The sequence below is a fragment of the Alternaria rosae genome (genome assembly GCF_020736505.1).
Source record: "Alternaria rosae strain MPI-PUGE-AT-0040 chromosome Unknown BKA58scaffold_2, whole genome shotgun sequence".
NCBI lineage: Eukaryota > Fungi > Ascomycota > Dothideomycetes > Pleosporales > Pleosporaceae > Alternaria > Alternaria rosae.
Window position 1 is genome coordinate 1,255,140 of NW_025763571.1, and position 21,207 is coordinate 1,276,346.

Below are 21,207 nucleotides of genomic sequence, written 5' to 3' on the forward strand. Positions count from 1 at the left end.
TTTGTGAGTTGCAAAACTTTAGTACTGACGCTTTGGTTGAGACAGGACATTCTAGCATTTCACACTGTTTGAGCTACGACCAACCCGGTTCGACTGCAAGTCTTTTCACCTGCTCAACTTCTCACGCTTGGGACAGATCCCCCCACTTGGACGAAACCCTGCACCTATGTCGTATCAGTTCACCGAAGAGAAGAAGCGCCCGCCGCCGATTACGCTCCCGTTGCCGCCACCTCCGCGCCCTCTCCCGGCCACCGACCAGCAGTGGCAGCAAGGACAGCGCTCTACCGATAACACGCCGCTGACCTCGCCTATTGAGTCGCAAATTCCAGCCTCGGGTTCAGGCAGAAGTCGCACCGCCATGGCTACGTTCGCCAATTTAATTGATCAGGCACGTTCCCCCCGCAAGTCAGATCATGGATCCTGGATAAGTAGCCATGTCGGCTCAACGGCACGTTCGAGGCAGTCAGGAGGCAGTCAACATGAAGCTGTAGCTGCACAGGCCCAAATTGAGGCTCTCGACGAGGAGACTGCTAGAGGCAAGGTGGAATCTCGCGCTGAGAAGAACCTGTTCAAGATGACGGGTCAAGTTCCGCCCACTCCAATGATTGGTGAGTCTATGGTACTATGTACACATTCTTGTACTAAAACTTACAGATTCGACAAACGAGAACGAGATCTATATCAGGAGGGAAGACTTGCGACGACAGTGCCGGATCGCCAGTGAAGAGCAACAGCCAGAACGCGAGGAGCCGCCCAAAAGTCCGAAGAAAAAACTTTTCCAGAACCTCCGTAACACCTTTTCCAAGTCTTCTAGCACCGCAGTTCCACCAGCAATGCCAAATAAAGCAGCGCAGATTTTGGGCACAGCATCACGTCAGGCTCGCATCATCCCCGTCCGCCCCATCAAGCCAGCGCGCCCTGTCGAGTCAACCCCTACAAGGACCTCACGCTCAGACACGGTAAAGTCGCTGCCTGCGAAGATTGTTGATCTTGACAACTACGCCCATCGCCATCGTGGGGGATCTTCGCGTCGCAATCGCACGAGTGGCCGTGGCTCACCTGGTAGAGGTAGCCTAAAGAAGCAGTCGTATGACATAGAGAACATAAGCCCCGTGCCTGATGTCAACGGATCGTCGGATTCAGTCATCCCGCCTTCACCACCAGCAAAGGATACTCCCCCACCAGATGAGAGGCAGCCCAGCCCACTTCGCAGGGCTGCGCCAACGTGCGGTGATTTGCGTAACAGCTATTCAGACTTCAACGACAACATCAGCCGTATTCAGTTTCCTAAGCTTGATCTGTCGCCCGTCCGTTCGTCAGGCACACTACCTGGACATGGTGGATCGAGTCCCACGAAGTCCCGCCCATATACCGCAGAGGACTACACCAAGCTCATAGAAGATGGATCCATGCAATGGCCCTACCCTAACTGGAAGGAATCGCCAAGTAAGGCAGAAGGCAAACACCCTGTTCCTTTGGCAGGTGCAGGCCTTGGCTCATTGCAGCTTCCTCGTCCCAACCGCATGAGGGAGGAGCGTCCGAACACAACGCGAGAGACCAGCGCTGACAAGGGCCCCTACCTCCTGCCGCACTTCTACTCCCCATCTCGCATCACTCCTTTTCCCTTTGCTGAAGGCGAGACACCGTCCAAGAATGTAAGTCTGTTGTTGCTCCAAAGGCTCTTTCTCTCACCTTCCCAAATAGTGGGGCCTGTCGTCATCTGTCCCTTCAGCGTTTACTTGCCTTGACCTGTAGTACCCCGCTTCTTCCCCTACGGTGTTGGTGATAAACGCTAACATATCTCTCAGTCTGACGAAAAGCGCCTTCTCTACTCACACCCCACAAGGTCACGATCGCTCCTCCACCCCCGCGAAGAGTCGGCCCACGGCTCAATCAAGATGATCTTCCAAGGAGACCGTCAGGATATCGAGCCAAACTCTCCGACTGCTCGCGAGCTCGATGAGAACGAGCAGCTCACTCATGAAAGCGATCGGCGCTCCGATGTTGGCGTCACAACCCGCGTCATGCAAGAGTTGCGTATTGGAGAGCAGAGTGAGAACCCACGACAAAGGAACGGCAATCTGGGCGATCAGTCCTCCTCAAGGCTGACTGATATGCTCAACACTGCCAGCCCAGGCCGCAGTGGGTCGCAGGGCGACTTCCAGCTTTACTGTCCCAGTGCCGTTCCCAGTCCGCTTCACAAGATTTCTGGTCCTCCGTTCACAGCACGCGCGTCCGTGCCTTCCGGATCTTACAGCGCGATTCCCCAGCCGCTTCCACCCAAGTCCATCGAGGACCACTTCTTCATGACCAATGAGCACCTTGATGTAGTGGGCAAGACTACTTGGGACGCACTGGAAACGTTCGGCAAGGAGCAGGAGAATATATCACAGGCGAGGCATGATGATACCTTGGCATTGATCAACAGGCGCTTCAAGCAACTCTCATCTCATCTGGATGCTATCAAGGAAACCGTCAACCGCGTCGAGACTTCCATTGATCGCGTAAGGGAAGTAGCGGACAATCAACACAACATCTACGCTACCATGAATACCATCAAAGATAGTATCAAGGAGACTATTCCCGACGCGTTCAAGGAGCAGGATAAGAAGACGACCTGCATAGAGGCGGAGATGAAGGAAATGAAGCAGATCGTCCAGGCTTTACAGAAGTCTATGGGCCAGAAGGCTGCTGAGACGTCAAACACCCCTCAGCCCCCGTTCCCCTCGCACAACCAGCGCTCTCCACACTCTCTTCCTGGTCACTATGGTAATATCCCTGAGGTTGTTCGCGACCTCCAGCCTGTGATGCAGCACGGAATGTCTTCTCCTCAGGACGGCCACAGTGACGCTCGTCTTGGCTATCAGAGCGGCAATCACAACGGTAATCAGTGGGCTGCGCGTCCTGCCTACGCTGGCCGCAACGGCAAGGAAGAGCGTCCATCATACGCCGCAAACCCCTACCTCTACAACAACGGCGATCAGTACAGCAGTGGCTATTCTGGCGGTGGCTACCCTCCGTTCGGTTATTCTGCCAACCCTTCTGACCAGGACTTCGGATTCAACAACCAGGGTCAGCCAAAATAAACCTAGCCGATCGCCAATGACACATTTGGGATTCAGCGTTCATATTCAACAGATATGACCGGGGACTTGGAAGAGTTGCTGTGCGTGCGAGGGAACAGTAGCACAACTGGGTGACGACGAGTTTGGGTGGTTCTACATAGGAACATTTTGTATCATATTGACTTGGAAGGTGTCCCATCTGCCGATCGGGCAGTATGTATAACATCATGGGATCCCTTGTTCATTTAATATTCACTTTCGGTAGTTTGATGCGTGGTATCAGCTCTCATGTCTCTGCTGACATCCGTGGATGAGCCGCAGAAATGTCACGAATGTCACATACCGTATATGCTGTGTCGTAGACTGCGTTGTGTATTGGTGGATGATGTTTCGTGAGGACTCTCATATGCACAGCTCAAACATGAGGTGCAGTCATCAATTGATGATGGTTTTTGCACACAGAGTTTGGCAGCTATCCTTCGTCCCACCTAGATTTTGTGGTTTGTAGAGACACGAATGTCCCACCCACCCAAGCGCGATAATGGGATCAACAATGAAATTCGTGGGGATACCAACCTTAAAAACGTTCTACAAGCAATGACCGTGGTCACAAGTGATATTGCCGTCGTGATGTCCGAAGAGATCGCTCATGAGAGCGTCCCAAGTCTCTGAGTATCAATCAAAGGAGCCTTCGACGTGGATGAATTGAGTCCTTCAGATTAATCGATGGAAGAATAGGTCAAGCGACGGCAGAGCGTTGATCGTTGCCACTGGTTGCGACGATGTTCCTGCTGGTGATGCCCCTCGTGCCTGCCGGTGGAGCCCGCCACGCCATTCCCGAAACGGCTAGCCCCACACACGTTCGAAATTGTGTCTCGCTAAGCTGTTGTCGATTTCGCTCTCGCACGACGAAACCGCGACATCTCCCACCCTCGATACTAACAACAGCGTCACCAGGTAAGCGCTTCCGCTCTGCTGTGTAGACGTCCGATCACTGACAGCACCTCTTTAGTCCCCAGCCAAAATGAGTACGCCACACGCCCACCCTCACCCTCACCCGCAACCACGAGCTTCGAGACTGACTGCGATATAGCGAAGGGTACCTCCAGTTTCGGAAAGCGCCACAACAAGACGCACACGCTCTGCAGGCGTTGCGGTACGTGATATCTCCCTGGAAGCTAGTATTGGAGATGCGAAGGCATGGAAAGAGACAAGGGCTGATTCAATGTTTAGGTCAACGATCCCTCCACATCCAGAAGCACACCTGCGCCTCATGCGGCTACCCTGCTGCTAAGACCCGCAAGTGTACGTGTACCTGAGACGCACACACACAGAACGCGAAGATTAACATTGGAATAGTCAACTGGGGCGAGAAGGCCAAGCGCAGGAAGACCACCGGTACCGGCCGCATGCGATACCTCAAGACCGTCAACCGCAAGTTCAGCAACGGATTCCAAACTGGCACACCCAAGGGTGCCAAGGGCCCCACCGTCAAGTCCTCGTAAACGCATCAAGCTAAAGGTTGGCGACGAGGAGGAGTAGAGGCGCGATGAAGGCCATTCGGACGGGTGCATGATCGGAAAGCGGGTTCTTATAGGCAAATGGTATTGCTCGGCATGGGGCGTTCTGTCATCCCTCTCCCGGTTGCTGCCCATCCCACATGACGAATGAGGAGGGCATCGCCGTTTGAGCGCATAGCTCTGGAGGCATAACTACGGAAAATTCATCATGTTCTGTCACGAAATAAAAGCATGAATCAAGCCAACGACTGTGCCAATCAACCGCAGATGAGATAGGATGCACTGATGAGCTGTAGGGAAGCGAAAGCTATCGAGGCCGTTGGATGGATATACACCGAACGAGACACCGAGACCTTTACATATTACACCGCTGAACGCAAGAATGTACGCATATAGCCAGCTGATCCCGCGACCCATCACTCGAGTGCAGACGACCGTACCGATTACACCTACGGACGTACCGACCTTATTGGCAAATTACAAACAGACACTGTGCCTGTTGCTTTGTACCTGATCTGCTTTGCTATCTAGATGAACAAGTCTCGACTAACACACCACCTGCTATACAAATTCCGTACATGGCCGAAGTTGCATGTTGACGTGCAGCAGCGCTTTCAACAATCACAACAAGTATAAAGCACATTCTCGTTCCATCACTCCTCAGAACCACCTTCTCTGCTCGATCTTCGTCCACCACCGCCCCTTCTCGCCTTCCTCTCTAGGTCCTACAAACTCCAACACCTGGTTGCCTCTCCCGATCCTGATATCCAAATCGAACATGTCGCTCGCAGTTCTCCTCTCTTCCTTTACGCCCAGGCAAAAGCTCGCCCTCACACCCACACCGCCCTTCCTCTCTTTAGCCACGTCACTCAGGAACGGTCCAATGTCCCGCGCAACACGGTACGCAAGCGCCGAGGGAGTAAACTTGGTCCTGAGCTCGACAGCCCACCGGTTGAAGTTCTGAGCACGTGGCACAACGCGTGGATTACCAAAGTTGGGAAACTGACCTGGGTCGACGGGCTGATCATGGGTTGGCGATGCGGGAGGCGTCACAATGGTGAGTGCTGTCGAAGAAGGGGAGCGTGTGTCGAGCCAAGATTGGATGATCTCCGTATCGCGATAGGAGTCTTCATACCAAGTCATCAGCCAGAATGAGATGACGAGTTGTTTGAGGTTGTCGAAGGAGCGGAGACCGGTGAGAAGAGGGTTGGTGATGGGTGTTGTGTAAGAGAGAATTGGGCAGCCGTTGTAGCCACAAATCTTGAGCTCTTCAACTGTAGACGCGTGGTGCAGGGCGACGGTCTGGAGAAGGGGCGCTTGGGGCGGCCAGCCGTAGCTCGGTTCAAATGTAAAATCCAAGGGCATTGGGAACCCACGGCGGTATGCGGCTAAGATGCCCGAAAGGTCTTCGTCTTCAAGGTTGTAGATGAACTCTGAGCCGGATTGCCCTGGGTCGATGGCGCTGAGTTGCTGTCCGCCAGCGCCCCATGTATTCCCTGCTGGAAATGAAACGCCAATCATGACTATCTTCTTCAACGGGCACCAGTGTAGTGCTCGAAGCAGTTCACGCTTCTCGTCGCGTGGTATACCGCCTTCTAGCTTGATCTGCTCGACTTTCCGCATGTGAGGTACGAACTCGTCGATGAATCTTCGTCGCCGGGTACGTTCCTGCATGTCTTCTGCCGTCCTGCATATCGCCGTGAATGGCTCCCCAGGTCCTGTATATTGCGTATCGATGCGAAGGTCGGTGAGCGTTGTTGCTAAATGGGCGACCAGAGCTCGGGATCGATTTTGAATGTCAAGAGACGGCTTAGTGTGACTGTACATTTTGTCCATGGGCCAACCGAGGCACTGTATCTTAGAATGCGCCTCGACGAAGTCCAGAAAGGGTTCTTCCATTAGATAAACGTCCTTTGGGAGTACTGTGGGTGGTAAAACAGCATTGCGAATCTGCAATGCACGCAAGTGCGGGAAACGCAGCCTGCTTAGTGCAGAGAGAAACAATTCAGAGTCAGTGGTGGAGCCGGCGAGTTCTGCATCTCTCCGACGCCAGTGTATCCAATCCAGGTTGAGACTGGTGAGCGTGGAGGCAGAGCATGCAATTAGCCATTCCATTGGGGGATTTGGGTCAGACACAAACTGTCCAAGTGATGCGGGCTCGAAATGCACCGGATTCTCATCGACGTAGTCTCTAATCTCGGGAAGTTCCTCCCACATGATAGCATCATATGCTCTGGCCTTTTCACTCAACTCTTCTGTTGAAGACCGCGGCCAGCGTTCTGGCAGACCTTCATGAGAGAAGTGGATAGTGGTTCCAACAAAACCTCCTGCGCCATTATGCATCTGGTAGTATTGTCCGCCACGGGAAAGCTTGAACTCGGAAAATTGTAGCCCCGGACACTTTGTTTGATCTGACATGTCCTTCCCAAGCCTACGCAGCCGAATGCTCTCGAGCCCAGTAGCTTTGTTTGGCAGAAGCCGGCATAACTCAGTCTTGTCGAAGCTGCAGCTCTCAAGCCAGAGTTTACGAAGAGGTACACGTCGTGGTCGACCTTGATCAAGGAAGCCAGTGACGAGTGTGTTCGTCAGCTTGTAGTGCCCGTATACAATACGCAGCGTATGCACATTGATCAGGTTTCGTATGGCGAGCTTGAGGAGTATGTGTAGTCGATCGTCTTGTGAGAGATTATCGGCGTCGAAGCGCATTCGTGGGAGTTCGCTGAATATGTTCGGAGACGGCAGGTGACATCGATGCGACAGTGTCTGGACCTTGGATGCGATCGCAGGGTTACTAACACGTTAGCACGTTTCTCATAAGGACCCTAGATACCTACGTCGCAAGTATGTACAGTTTCTGAATGATGGGTGTGTCGTCGTGCTCGTCGGGCTCTCCACGGCCGCGTTCGCCCCATAGCAGGTCTGTCTCTTCGTTCAAGTGTAGCTTCCACTGGTCGACCAAACAAACATGACGCCACAATCGATCCGTCGCATGTTGATGGAATGCCTGGGAGACTAGAGCCACGTGTTTGAGCGTAGGAGTGTCGAGGTAGGCAACGATGAGTTGGAGTAATTCGCTGGGTAGAGACTGTAGCTTTGGAACGAGTCAGCTCATCTTCGCAAATGCAGATAAGGGTCGAAGACAGACGCCGGATAGGCGCGCACTGTGGAGATAGCACGTGTAGAGCGGACCAGGCCTGCCCACGGGTATCATTGTACATACAGAAAGTGGGCGTTCCTCGGCACTGACGTTTGGTGGGGAAGGGGACATCATGTGGTCTGGAGAAGTACACATAGGCATCACAAGTGCTCATAGACGCGCGTCGCGCGAGAATGCTGTAGTATCCAACTGCGCACGTGGGAGTGTTGTGAGTTGGATGCGTCAATTCGTCAAGTCCGGGCGTGATGCGCATCGACGCCATCGGTGGGGTGCCACCCCCACAAACCAAACCCCTGCCCAGCTGCCTAGCCATGTGAAAGCTTCGCGTTTGACCAGGGCGTCGTCCACCATCTTCGGACCGGATTCTGAATGTGATGGCTTGCATATCGAAAATGATGGATGGATTTCAGAGAGGTGGCAGATCCTGTGGCTTCAAGCTTCCTTTTCTGTATCCTCCACCATGTCCTGTTGAACCTTCCGTTCCCGGATCATCCTGTACATGCCAATACTAGGCGCCACATCTTTGAAGCCATACATCGGGTAGAGTTTCTGTGCCATCTCTTCAGCTACAAGGCTCACATATGCCAGTGGTGCGTGTTCATCCACGTAGTCCACAAGCTTCTGCATGATGCGCTTTCCCAGCCCTTTGCGCTGGTGATCTGGGTGCACCGCCACGTCCACCAAGATGAGAAACAGCGACCCGTCGCCGACCAAACGACCCATTGCGACGGCTTCCTGTCCCAGCCCCGGAGTATTGTCGTCAAGCATGTGATTACGCTCATAGCCGACGATGCAGCAGAAGGAGTTGGCGAGTGACTTGGGTACGGCTTCCATTGGTGGGGGTGTCATGCCAGCGAGCTTTCGGAGATCGTGGTACGTTTGCGGTGTCGGCAGACCTTCAAGGATGATGTACTGTGATTCGGCCATTTTATGAAGAGATGGGTCTGAGAGTAACAAGCTTCTGTTTTTGTAGGTGCGAGTGCCTAATACGCAAGGTTTCGGAGTTAAGATTTCGGAATGAAGTGCGGAGCAACACATGCAGGCCCGCCTGACGCTCTTTGACAGCGTCAATCGTCGCTCCTTCCTGGAGTCAAGTCCAGAATACGCTATCAAAACTTCTGAATACTTCTGACGCGATATTCTGGTACAGCGCTATGATATGCGCTGTCTTTGCTGTTCTCAAGAGCATCGAAACGAAGAGTATCATTGACGACCTCCCAGACCTGAGAACGATGACAGAAGACCTGTTGCACAGACACGTTCGAACATCTAGGACGCACAATCCTGCGGTACAAGGGAACAAGAGACTGCAAGCATTGGTTCATGGTATTCATCCGGCAGCTTACCGCCATGATGATAGCCATTGCTTGGGTTTTGTATCGATGTGGGCTCACAGTCAACGTTTGTGCGCCTTGCATTCGTCACGAGAACTATGGTCACAGATATGGCGTAATAAGATACTGGCTGTGTCGTTAGGTCGCCAATGATCGATCAGGTGGCCATCGTCTATTCGATTGCCGTTGTCTGCTACCTTGTTACCTATACGTTCGCTATAGTCTTCGCATGTGCTGGAAAGAGCAAATTACTATGCTCGGTCACTACCTCGCCTACCACTTCTGTGAAGGGAGTGACTCCAAGCTCTACGGTCAGCATCAGCGGTCTCAAGACAACACGAACGGAGCCAGTGGTCAGCAGACATTGCCGCAAAGAAGAGAAGAGGCAGCCTATATACTAGCAACAGGACGGTCTTGTTGGGAGAGTCCTGATGAAGAGCATGATGCATCATTCCCTAATGAGGTAGAGACTAGTGCTGATAGCAGATAGCAGCTGTAATTGATCGTGTGCCTCGTGTTTTCACCGAAGGCTGTGTTGATGATGCTCCCCAACAACCGTTGGATCCGAGCTTACGTATCGCAGAATGTCGTTGGAAGTTGGCGTTGTCATGGGTCACGGAAAACCCGGGCCGCGCGTTCCACAGCTTCATATAGGATGCTATTCCAACATCGTGTCTAAGGCAGTGCGACATCAAAGCAAAGCAAAACTTGGCCAAGATGTGTTGTACTTCAGATGTAAAGATTACCCTGCATAAACACGAACGTGAGATGAAGCCTAAGCATTCTCGAAGCTGCACGATTATGCAACGGCGAGATGTTGTAATGCCTGTGGTCGTGCAAATTGTGATAAGCTCAGTGCACATGACGTGGTGTTTCGTTCCAAACTTCGCTTTCGAATTTGTCGGAACCTGGTTGTTGGGTACATGACGCGCAGAAATGACTGCAAGCTCAAAGACGCTGAGGAAGCGATTCTCTTCGAGTCAGCGTCGTGTGACGATATTCGTCGCCTATGCCGTCGTACTATTCAGTGGGTTGGCAATCTTCTGGTGGCGGGTCTGGTTCTTTGCGTCTGGGTCCGTAGAACCAAGCGACTCATGTGGCCGACTTCGGCCTGGAGCTTATTGCCTAGGCGTGTCTCCATGTTACCCTGAGAAGATGGCGATTCGATCGCGGTATTGACGCGTATGCAGACGAAACATCTGGAGTTTGCACGTCGAGTAAGGACCAGCCGATCCGGATGTGGTGTGTTCTGCGAGGCCGTTGTGCGCCGTGAACTTGGCACAGAGCTCGAGCCATATCATTTGACGCAAGTGAGCATGTTGGGGTCGTCTTTGATGAGTAAATCAGAATTTTGGGTACCGACTATGTGACAGAATGATGTGTGTAGCGGCACTGGCCTAAAGAGTTACGGAGACAGCTGTAGTAAGTCGGTACCTGGCTAGTATGAGTATACACTAGCCGGGAACTGCTGGTAAAATAGCGGGTGAGCTACTTGCTCGATCCCTAGTGGAAACACCATCATTGCTACAAATAGTACACGGATCTATCGTTTCAAGGAGTGATGTCGCAAACATGATGACTTCATGCTAGCCCTGAGGAGCACGGAGCGAAAGCGATCTTACTTTACTTCGAGACAGGTGTTTCTGTCATACATGCGACCGTGAAGATGTGCAGACTTCGGAGCGGAGGAGGTTGCGGTCGCCGACGAAGGCTTTGCGCCTGAGAGCGGGTGAGACGATAGGCTCAGGGTCCAATGCAGGGTAAGATGACGTGACTGAGCATACCTGCCTAAGATAACGATGAGAAGCCTCCATGTGAAGTTAGAGGAAATGCAGAAAATCTCAGGCGCGCCGGACTTGCAACGTCGGCTCTCCTCACTTAGATAACTTCCAAGGTTGACGCTTTTGGAATGAGGACGCGAAGCGAGCAGGGGCTTTAGGCTGATGGTCGCAAATGGGGCGATCCGCACGACTGCCGGACGATCATTGGTTTTTTAGGCCTCCGAAAATAGATTAGCCCCATATGCGACAACACCATCAGCACCGATCATCATCCTGACACACGACAACCAACTGTCACAACGCTCACGTTTCCAAGACGGCCACATCCTTCTGATGCATCACCGAGCTCGTCAGTTCAGCCCACTCGGCAAGCATCAGCTGTACCTCCTGCCATCTCCCGGCGATCTTCGGTGGCAATATTGCATGTGCAATTCTCGCAAAGTGTCACATATGCAATGCAACCCGTATCCGCTTACTGAGTGTCGGTAGAACATCCATAGAGCACCAGATTTATATCCTTGAAAAATTGTCTTCTTGCGACTATCTCGGGAACATCTGACGAGTCAGTAACTTACCGGTGACCAGGACAGCAAGTTGCCCAGAACGATGCGGAAAAGAACATCGTCGATGTTTACCGTCCCATTACTGCAGCTTTCAGCGATCGCCCTGCCAATTTCCTCAGGGAGTCTCTTATCAGCTTGGTCCTACGCAAGCTAGACGAAAACGGTCGCGGAGGATTCACATACTATGCCTGCCTTGGCACTGATGCTGCATACTCAGCGCAGCCAGAAAACTCATGGTCCTTGCAGACCAGTGAGCTCGTCAAACAAGCGAGGCTACTTTTTGTAATCCCAGGCGTCATGCTTGTTAGAGGACATGATCCACTCTCTCGGCTCTGACACGCAGCGTCCCGTAGTTGCGCACGGGATATCGGTACTCGAAACTATTCACAGGAGTAGGCTTACATGCTCAGGCAGTAACCCTCCCGCCATGGATTTAACAGGTTATATATGTAGTGTCTCATGCACCCGAATCTCTTCTTAAGGCTGCACGTCTTTCGTAACCCAACTTCTTGGTACTCGTCACGCTGGGTGTGATTTTTTTCTCCTACCGACTGGCTGCCATTATGGGGCTTCCTTCGATATTATTAGCGATAGCTGTTCTGGGTGCATATGCACTCTACAGGTACTGGGATTCATCTCGTCGTCATAGAATACCGACCGGCCTAAAGCCTCTACCAGGACCCAAAGGTATGGCACTTATTTCACTGTCACATCGCATAGGCGAAGGTCTACTGCTGGACCCTGACGATCATAGAAGTACCTTGACTAACCGGCGTATACTAGGCTACCCCATCCTCGGCTCAGTACCTGAGGTGCCTGAGAAGAACGGTTTCATCAAGTTCGCGGATTGGGGCAAGCGATATGGCCCTATCTATCAATGCGACTTGGCTGGTCATAATCATGTCTGGATATCCAGCGATCAGATTGCGAAAGACTTGCTTTCGAAAAAAGCAGCCATCTACTCCGATCGACCGCATATCCCCTCTTTGATTGACGACAACCGTTCAAGCGCACAATATCTTCCGCTTCTCAGTCGAAATGGTAAGTCCCATTCATGAACGCATAATACCACTGTGTCTAACACTATCCAGAGGGTCACACTCGTCAACGAAAGTTTGCGAACATCGTCATGCGTGAATCGGAAAAGGCTGCATTCCATCGATACCCCGAAATGGAATCAACGCGCATGTTGACCGAGCTACTGGACGCACCTGATCAATACAACAACATCCTTGAGTCTTTCATCTCTCGCGTCACCTGCCGACTGGCCTGGGGCCACAGTGAAGGTAGTGACGAGCTGAAGCAACGCGCACGCGAACTTCTCATTGGTGTCTCACCCACTGGTTCTCTGGCTAACAAGCTTCCATTCCTTATGTCACTGCCGGACTGGCTCTCCCCACCCAAGGCTTGGGAGAGGCGACGCGCGACCACTGAGCGAACATGGTTCGAGACCATGCAAGAACAAGTTGTGAACGATGTGCAGTCAGGACAAGCGGCCCCATCCTGGATGAAAACTTTCTTGGATGGTCGCAGCAAATGGGGGTTCAAATCTGATACCGAAGGCGCATATGCTGTTGGCATGCACGGTATCGCCGGAGCTCTTACTATCGCTGCTCCAATGCAGACATTTTGTCTGGCTATGACATATTATCCACAGTTCTTGCCGATGTTACACGAGGAACTCGATCGTGTCTGTGGAGACCGGATGCCACGTTCAGAAGATAGACCCAATCTTCCTTTCTTGCGAGCCATCATTCGCGAGTGCATTCGATGGCGCCCGCCAGTCCCCACCGGCATTCCCCACTATCTGATTCAGGACGATGAATACAACGGCTATCACATTCCCAAGGGTAGTACCGTACATCCTTTGGAGTGGTAAGTTCACCTGTATCTTGAACAGTGTAAAAGATTCTGACATGTTTCTTTAGGGCCATCTCCCGCGACCCTGATCTATACCCCGATCCAGAAACCTTCAACCCTCTTCGATGGATCAAACCAGAGTACCCCACCTACCAAGAACCTCTTTCTCAATATCCAACTATAATCAACTCGACACAGTTCGGGTACGGCCGGAGGACTTGCACAGGGCAAGCTGTGGCCGACGAGGACCTACTGATTGGCATCGGCGCTATTGCCTGGTTGTTCGACATCAAAAAGCCATCGAGCGATCCCATTATCATGCCGGCTATGAGCCCTACAAGGGCGGAACACACGATCGGCACGAATGAGAAGGCCACCATGTCAAGTGAGGAACTCAACACAGGTCTCAACACAACTGAGCCAACCATGGCAGAAAAGATCCTTGCAAAGTTCACATGCCCTGGATCTAAGCCAACGAACGACGCAACACTGGAGAAGCCAAAGCCTGTCGAGCTGACCAGTCGGCCTCTGGAATGGGGCGACACCACCAAAAAGCCCAAAGATCCAACACTAGACTACTCCATCCTGCTCATCGCGAAGCCTATTCCCTTCAAATTTGATCTCAAGCCTCGCGACACGGTGCGGATAGAAACAGTCCGCGATCTCTTCAGGGAAGGCGTCGCAAACGGTGACTATCCTGAAGCGAGGGGATACTGGGGTGCAAATCAGGGACGTAATATGCCTTTGGGCTGGGCTAAAGTTTGAGACACTCTGTTCGAGATCTGCGAGTCCTGCAGATGCAGGCTTATCCACCCTTGTGCGGGGACCCGGTGCTGACCCTGCAGCGCCGATCATGGGCATATAATGGCGACAATAATAATTCATTTGGAGGGATTTTGACCTTTCACGTGCGGTTGAGCTATAGCTTGCTCCCGCGTGGCTCAGGGTAAGGCGATGCTATCGTTATCGCTACGTTGTTATGATCTGGACATCCTTTAGCAGCTTTCCTTGGTATATACCACATGTCTTCTTTGTTCAGATCTTCAATACTCAATATGAACAGTAATCAATATTGGCACGGCTTGCATGCGTTGACAGTAGTCGAGATCATCAATGGAGTAAGAAGACCCTCAGCTGATAACTGACATATTATGGCATGCATCAGGCGAATACGTATAGCATGTTGTAGCTTACTTTAGTAATGGCTCTTTCGTTGCTGACCATCACAGCCTGGACGGCCTCGGGCTGAGTGCGGACACTTTCTGGGTAAGACGTTATACACGTGACGAGACCAATCTGCCAAGGTGCCGCCACATCCTCCAGCCACAGCTCTGACATCACGCATCTTCGGACCGAACGGCCGCAACGCGACATTGCCCTTCCACAAACACCACACCAATGCGCCCAAGATAGCCCTGCCCAGCTCACCGCGAGCACGAATCGCGCAAATCATGTTCGGTCTCCAATTCACCGCCACGCGCACGCAGATCGCATCGTACCTCTTCGGCGTGGCGCTCTTCAGCATAAGCTTCCTCGTTTTCCTCAATAGCTCTATATCCTTTGTCATTACACAGCGCATTGGTCAGTCGCGCAATGTCGGCGATGCAGTCGGCACGCTGGGGTTTGTGGATGAGCTGGTAGCGCTTGTTGCATGTCCAGCGTGGGGATTGCTGAGCGACCGTGTGGGTGTGAGGAGTGTTGCGGTTATGGGATACAGTATTGTAGGTGTTGCGCTATGTGTCCTTGTGCAGGCGCGGAATGTGTATCCGGAGCTGTTGCTTGCGAGAGTGCTGTTTAGTCTGGGTGGAAGTGCCACGTAAGTTCCGAGAAGTTGGGCTGTTTGCACAGGATATTGATGCTGATGTTTGAATAGCGCGACTATGGTGACAGCGATTCTGCCCTCAATGACTCTCGTCAAGGATTTGAAGCCCGATCCGCGATCGCCGACGCGTAGTCGTGGCAGGTCGCATGCGCCAGCTGCTTCGATATCGTCCGAACTCACTATTACGCCTGCGCGTTTCCGCTCCAACTCTCCGGAAGATCATACACAAGACATACCTGCGAGAAAGAGTTCGGGCGCATCTACGTCACAGCTTGCTGGTCTGGTGGGCATGTTTACAGGCTGCGGCGCTCTAGTCGCACTGTTCGTCTTCCTACCTCTGCCAACACAGTTTCAGAATGCCGGCGAGCGTCCCGCAACAGCGGTAGCAGATGCCTTTTACGTTGTAGGAGCCATCGCTCTTCTTGTGGCACTGGGCTGTTTCTTCGGCTTGCGCCAACTACCTGGCGAAGAAGCGAAAGGCTGGAAACGTCTTACCAGCAGAGGCGACTATAAAGATGTAGATTCTCACCTGACGCGCGACGTCGTACTATCGTACCCTCGTCTCTTCCTGGAAAGTGTCCGTCTCGGCTTCACCTCCCCAAACATTGGACTCGGCTACGTCGGAGGATTCGTCGCGCGCGCATCTTCTGTCGCTATATCGCTCTTCATCCCTCTCTTCACAAACCACTACTTCTTACAGACAGGCCGCTGCAAAGTCGATTCCAACATTCCCTCAGACATCAAAGTCGCTTGTCCCGAAGCCTACAAACTTGCAGCGATGTTAACAGGCATTAGCCAGCTCATAGCACTCATGTCCGCACCCCTCTTCGGCTACCTTTCCGGCCGATTCCCACAGTACAACATTCCCTTGCTAGTAGCAGCTGTATCTGGCATAGCAGGCTACTCAGCCTTCGGATCGCTCACGAGCCCAGACTACAAGAGCGAAGACGGCACAGGCGCGATCTTCTTCATCGTAGCTTTACTGGGCATCAGTCAAATCGGCGCCATCGTCTGCTCCCTCGCCCTGCTCGGCCGTGGCATCAACAACGATGAACATGGCTCCGCGACTGATCTCCATAACTCGGCCTCCGCATCCATTGGAACAACGTCGCATCCATCCGCAGGCGCTACACCACCACACAGCGCGCCCATCACGCCTCTGGACGAAAACGCTCCTTTGCTTCCAGAACACATTCAATCCTCCCGCTCGGCCTCCGCGTCAAGACGAACTTCATCGCATAACCACATCAAAGGCTCGATAGCGGGGACGTACAGTCTGCTGGGTGGCTTTGGTATCTTGCTGCTGACCAAAGCCGGTGGTGCGTTATTCGATAGTACGGGACCTGGTGCTCCGTTTTATATGATGGCTGGGTTCAATGCGCTGCTTCTGGTGGTTACGGTTGGTGTCAGCGGGTTGCAGGGTTTGATGAGGTGGAGGACGTCGGCGTCAGGATCTTAGGGCTGGAGTGTGGTGTCGGCATGTGTATGGTATGTGTATGAATGGTATGGTAACAAAGCGTTCAATGGGTTTTCACTGGTTATTAGGTCAGACATGGACGAGACGGGAGCATATACCCTCTTGTAATGATTTTGGTAATCGGACCATGTCACGCATGGTTCTCAGCGACTACCTCACAAATGAGTGCTCCGTGGGGATCTGTAAAGTTGCTCGAGCCCTGATGGTCGCTAATCTCTAGTTCCTCGAATTGGCCTAGTAATGCCTCCATGTCCCGTGGTACCATATTCTAGCTCTCTCAATCACAGGCTTAGAAGCCTGGATATCCCAACACACATGTCACTCATCTGTTCCAAGCCGTTTCGAACCATTTCCAATCCTCTGAAGCCCTATCCAAACAGACCCGGACCTCGCAAAGCAGAAAGATCCAAATCCAAACTATCCCAAACCACCTCACTTCCCACCCCTCCACCCCATCTTCCCCAACACATCCCCCCAATCCAGCACATCAACCTTGGTCCTCGGCGCATCAGCCACACTCGGTCTACCAGCCAGACTCTGCGGCCATGGTTTCTTTGGATCGACCTAAAAAGTTGAAAACAAACATACCTTAGCCCATTGTTCTCTTGCAAATGACTTGATACGGGTTTTTTGTCACTTCTTGGGCGTGGAACTCACTTTGGTGCTGCCAGTCCATGAGGCGCTGCGTTGGATGCCGAAGACGAAGTCGCGGTATTTGTCGCCGGTGCTTGTGCTGGCAGAGGGTGGGTCAGTTGGTTTGGTCGTGTTGGAAGGGGGATTGTTGGTGGAAGGGCGGCGTGTAGGCCGGGTTGTAGAGGGGACCCCTTTTGTTGGGTTTGATGGGCGTGGTTGGGGTCGTGATGAGGATCCGGATGAGGGTGAGGTGGGTCGGAGGGGGCTTTGGGCGTGGAGACGCGGGTCTGTGGGAAGGGACTGGCGCGGACGGGAGTGGGCGTTGTTGACGCGGTCATGTGTGGTTTTTTTGGGCTTGTTGAAAGCACCTGGGAGTGACTTTCTTGCTGGTTTTGGCTTCTGGACAGATTGGACTGCCTGTCTAGACTCGACTGCTTTTGCAGGTGAACCACCACTAAGCTCCTCCAGTGCCCTTTCCAGCGTCTTCGTGTTCTTAATAATGCCCTCTTTGTACAAGGTATCGCGGATATCGTTCTTGTAGAAGCGATGGTATGGCTCCGGATCTTCTCCTTGACCGACACAGTCCATGGCATACTGCCTATAGTCTGTCCTGTTGCGTATGATGAAGTCGTCCCATTGCCATTTCGGTACCATCTTGTCTTCCTGCTCCAGTTGATACATCTGCGTGCATTGATTCTGGAAGTGCTTCTCATCACCATCATATTGTGGATACGCGGCTTTGAAGGACTGGAAGACGGTTTGGGCACCATCTTGGTCTGCTTGCTTTGAAGATGCTGGTGGTGGTTGCATCGTTATTGGAACGGGACCACGAGGTCGATTATCACGGGAGCGGTCTTGCGACTGAGGATATGTTGTAAGCGGCTGAGATGCCGGGTTTGCAGCGAGCTTTACTTGTCTGGGACTCGGCTCGTCATGTAGATCCTGATGCCGAGGAGACATGCTAGGCGATGGCTCCTTTTTCTCCGCTTTGACAGCACCATCAATTTCCATTGCATCTGAATCTTCCGTGGTGAATCTGCTCGTAGTCTCGGGTCGACTATCAAAGCTTGTGCTAGAGTTACGCTGCTCCCGCCATCTGCGTAGAGACTCGTCTCGCTCTTTGAGCAACGCAGCCACTGGGTCGATTGCAGACGGAGCCTCATCTCCAAATCCAACAATCTTGATTTCGCGTCTCTTAGATTGTAGACGTTTGCTCTTGGTCGGTGAACTAATGAGCTTCCGCTTGGTAGATTGTAAAGCGAGGTGGGGTATTGCCGGTGATGGTCTTACGCCATCGTTTTCCGGGGATAAGTGTGTAAATTTCGGCGTTGCATGGAACATAGATGTGGGCTTCGTCCGTTCATCTAGCCTGTGTTGCGATTGCTGTGCAGCAGCCGTCTCGCTATTGAGATCTCGTGCGTCTGGGATATTGTCTGGCATCTCTATGTCTCCAGAGTCATCGCCGTGGAGGCTTTTGGCTACACTACTAGGCTCTTCAACTTCTTTGTGCTTGTCGCCTGAACTTTGCACAACCCCAAGCTCAGCAAGATCAGAGAGACTAGGCGTGTCGTATGTACTATGAACTATCGAGGTAGATGATCGTTGTTTTGGCTCGCCGCTTGAGCTTTGGGCGCCTGGGGCATTCTTGCTTTTTCCATATCGAGTTTCTTTGACCTGAACAACTACAGGCGACCGCAGAGGATCAGACTTTGGAAGCTTGCCGATTGCTGATGTCTCTTTCCTGTGCCGTGTAAGATCTTCGCCCAAGGCTTGTGGAACAGATTCTTCCATGTTCATTTCATCGTCAGAATCTGCGGGTGCAGCTGGAACGGGTGGCGAGGATGATAGGCCAGTTGGCTCGTCGTCATCTGAAATTTCAACGACAGAACGATTTTGTGACTGCTTGCTCGCGGAGATTCGCTGTGACGCAGAATTGTGTTCTGAATGAGATGCGGGCTTCTCGATACTTGAGTCAGGAGGAAGCTCCTGATGGGCTTTTGCTGAACGTGGTGGAGGCTCCGGGGACGTGTCCCAGGATATCTCGCTATCTATATCACTGTCGTCTTGAGTAGTCACGGGCTCGTCATCTTTCGTCCTCGCAGATCTATCGTTTTTGGTAATGGCAGGTTCATCATTTTGCGTCTTTTGGAGCAGAGACTCGGGCGATGGATCGACAGTCTCTGCCGACGGATCTGGGTCCGATTCATCCTCAGTTTCAGCGCCAGCTCTCTCGTCAGCCATCCGGTGACAAGCCATGAGTATTGATTGCGGCATGTTTCCATCCTGGAAAGGCGGAACCCCAGGCTGAGGTTTCAGCCAACTGGTCTCCCTGTCCAGACAGTGCCGCTGGATTTTCGGTACCTTTAGTGTCTCGCTGTTGAAGATCAAGCCTGCCATCCAAGAGCTCGGAGGCATTGTCTCATTGTCATCCTCGATCAGGCTTTGTTCAATCGTTTGCTCCTCGGTTCGAACGTCTTCGGTAGCTTTTGCAGGCTCGGGCGATATCTCGGGGACCCTCTTGACCCTCTTTCTCCCATGGTTGGACACAGATGATGCGGGATCTTCGTTCCCGGCTTCTGGTCCAGATCTTCTTGACTGTTGTTGGAATGCATCTGACGGTATTTCAAGAGATTCATCTGCAGTTGGCGTATCGTCACTTTGCTGCTTACCGAAAGCCGACTGCACGAAGCCGTTCGCAGAGGTCGCCCCAGGTTTGCGGGCATTTGGATTGGAAACTTTGCCGAGAAGACCTAGCAGTGATTGATGTTTCTCGTAGTCGGTGTTAGCAGTACCTGGCCGTATCTCTTTTCGTTGAGTATTGCCGGCTAGGACTGGCTCCAGCCGGTTCACCCCTATGACCTGTGGTTCCTCATCGCCTGCATGATGACGGGATGGAAGTGGCAATTGTGTTCCAAATGGCAATTGAGTGCCCATCATCTGTGATTGGAGCTCGCTGCCATGCGGCATATTCCCATCGGAACCCATGTTATCCGCCGTAGCGTCGTCAACTGCTTCTAGATCCGTTTCCACAGCACCAGATGTCAAGCATCGGCGGTCCTCGCGCTCGCGAATACAGCGCAGCTGCTCTAGCAAGACACCAATCTGCTTGCAAGCATGCAGTGGCCTCGGACTATCACGCTTTAGATTCTGTACCCGTTCGCAGTTATCGCCCAGCCAATCGATCCGATCTAGTATCAAGCGCAGTCTTTCGCGTGGCGGGCCGTACGAGGTGAGGCGGATAGTGAAAGCGCGGACGGCTACTGTGGTGCCGATGGATAGGTGCGATGGCGCGGGGAATTCTTGGAGGAAGTTCCGAGCGCAGTCGGGCGTGAATTGGGAGAGGAGTTGAACTTGACCGTCGGTAAGTGTCAGAGGCGAGACCTGGTACAAGTTCTGTTAGATGTGGCAGCAGCGATGGCGCAGTATCACCTGCCTTGAGGACCAGCAATGCGCTGTTGCGGTCCGAGTGGACGTAATTGATGATATCCAGGGACGAGCCGTTATCGTGGTACACGTCCCACTGCCTGTGTAATTGCGCTTTAACCCCAGACCGCTTCTTCTCGAATATGTCCTGCAGCCACTGGTTGCCTAGCAGCAGCTGGGACTCGAACGTTTCTTCAAGCCAGGCGCTGAGGCGAGGGGCCATGCAATGAGATGTCGAGGCGCCGGTGGGAGACGCGACGCGTTCTGGTCCCGGCGAGATGTGCGGGGAGGGGGAACAACAAGCCGTGTGGGGAGCTGTGGAGAGAACATAATAGAGTCCTATCTACGAGAGAACAGCGGCTGATAATTCACTCGTCCAGCCACACGCGTTTGCTCGTGGGCCGCCATTCACGGCGGCTGCATCTCAGGCTGTAGGGCTCTCATGCCGAGGGACGTGGGGGCGGAACAGCGAGCGGAATTCCTTGGCGGCTGCGCGTCATGGCCCGCCGCGTTTCCTGCATGCCTAGCTAGCTGTATGCACCTCGTGATGCTTCGGGCGCCAGTGCCGTCGT

General features: G+C 52.8%; 7 protein-coding genes across 7 annotated transcripts; 4 read left to right on the forward strand and 3 right to left on the reverse strand.

Moving 5' to 3' along the window:
* Nucleotides 1-166: 166 nt before the first annotated feature.
* On the forward strand, nucleotides 167-3,231 carry BKA58DRAFT_451928 (uncharacterized protein; the record flags this gene model as incomplete). The annotated part of the gene is made up of 3 exons (XM_046174404.1): nucleotides 167-608; nucleotides 655-1,655; nucleotides 1,809-3,231. 3 exons carry the CDS (start codon nucleotides 167-169, stop codon nucleotides 3,084-3,086), a joined length of 2,721 nt encoding a protein of 906 aa, XP_046028784.1. The 3' UTR covers nucleotides 3,087-3,231.
* Nucleotides 3,232-3,847: 616 nt separating this feature from the next.
* Nucleotides 3,848-4,570, forward strand: BKA58DRAFT_451932 (ribosomal protein L37e-domain-containing protein; the record flags this gene model as incomplete). The annotated part of the gene is made up of 4 exons (XM_046174405.1): nucleotides 3,848-4,022; nucleotides 4,078-4,221; nucleotides 4,299-4,370; nucleotides 4,425-4,570. 4 exons carry the CDS (start codon nucleotides 3,848-3,850, stop codon nucleotides 4,568-4,570), a joined length of 537 nt encoding a protein of 178 aa, XP_046028785.1.
* A 420-nt stretch (nucleotides 4,571-4,990) lies between these two features.
* Nucleotides 4,991-8,028, reverse strand: BKA58DRAFT_86168 (uncharacterized protein). Its single transcript, XM_046176062.1, has 3 exons — nucleotides 7,806-8,028; nucleotides 7,420-7,676; nucleotides 4,991-7,376 (listed from the first exon to the last, which is right to left on the reverse strand). The coding sequence occupies exons 1-3, from the start codon at nucleotides 7,881-7,883 to the stop codon at nucleotides 5,246-5,248; spliced, it is 2,466 nt and encodes an 821-aa protein (XP_046028786.1). The 5' UTR covers nucleotides 7,884-8,028; the 3' UTR covers nucleotides 4,991-5,245.
* A 146-nt stretch (nucleotides 8,029-8,174) lies between these two features.
* On the reverse strand, nucleotides 8,175-8,669 carry BKA58DRAFT_435674 (acetyltransferase, GNAT family; the record flags this gene model as incomplete). Its single annotated transcript, XM_046173362.1, has 1 exon — nucleotides 8,175-8,669. The coding sequence occupies one exon, from the start codon at nucleotides 8,667-8,669 to the stop codon at nucleotides 8,175-8,177; it is 495 nt and encodes a 164-aa protein (XP_046028787.1).
* Nucleotides 8,670-11,983: 3,314 nt separating this feature from the next.
* Nucleotides 11,984-14,045, forward strand: BKA58DRAFT_408651 (cytochrome P450 2E1; the record flags this gene model as incomplete). The annotated part of the gene is made up of 4 exons (XM_046172101.1): nucleotides 11,984-12,107; nucleotides 12,204-12,461; nucleotides 12,512-13,295; nucleotides 13,349-14,045. 4 exons carry the CDS (start codon nucleotides 11,984-11,986, stop codon nucleotides 14,043-14,045), a joined length of 1,863 nt encoding a protein of 620 aa, XP_046028788.1.
* Nucleotides 14,046-14,333: 288 nt separating this feature from the next.
* Nucleotides 14,334-16,690, forward strand: BKA58DRAFT_86188 (uncharacterized protein). Its single transcript, XM_046176063.1, has 3 exons — nucleotides 14,334-14,398; nucleotides 14,510-15,001; nucleotides 15,200-16,690. The coding sequence occupies exons 2-3, from the start codon at nucleotides 14,732-14,734 to the stop codon at nucleotides 16,559-16,561; spliced, it is 1,632 nt and encodes a 543-aa protein (XP_046028789.1). The 5' UTR covers nucleotides 14,334-14,398; nucleotides 14,510-14,731; the 3' UTR covers nucleotides 16,562-16,690.
* Nucleotides 16,691-17,028: 338 nt separating this feature from the next.
* Nucleotides 17,029-21,066, reverse strand: BKA58DRAFT_376263 (uncharacterized protein). The gene is made up of 2 exons (XM_046169503.1): nucleotides 20,646-21,066; nucleotides 17,029-20,593 (listed from the first exon to the last, which is right to left on the reverse strand). The coding sequence occupies exons 1-2, from the start codon at nucleotides 20,856-20,858 to the stop codon at nucleotides 17,213-17,215; spliced, it is 3,594 nt and encodes a 1,197-aa protein (XP_046028790.1). The 5' UTR covers nucleotides 20,859-21,066; the 3' UTR covers nucleotides 17,029-17,212.
* Between the last annotated feature and the right edge of the window lie 141 nt (nucleotides 21,067-21,207).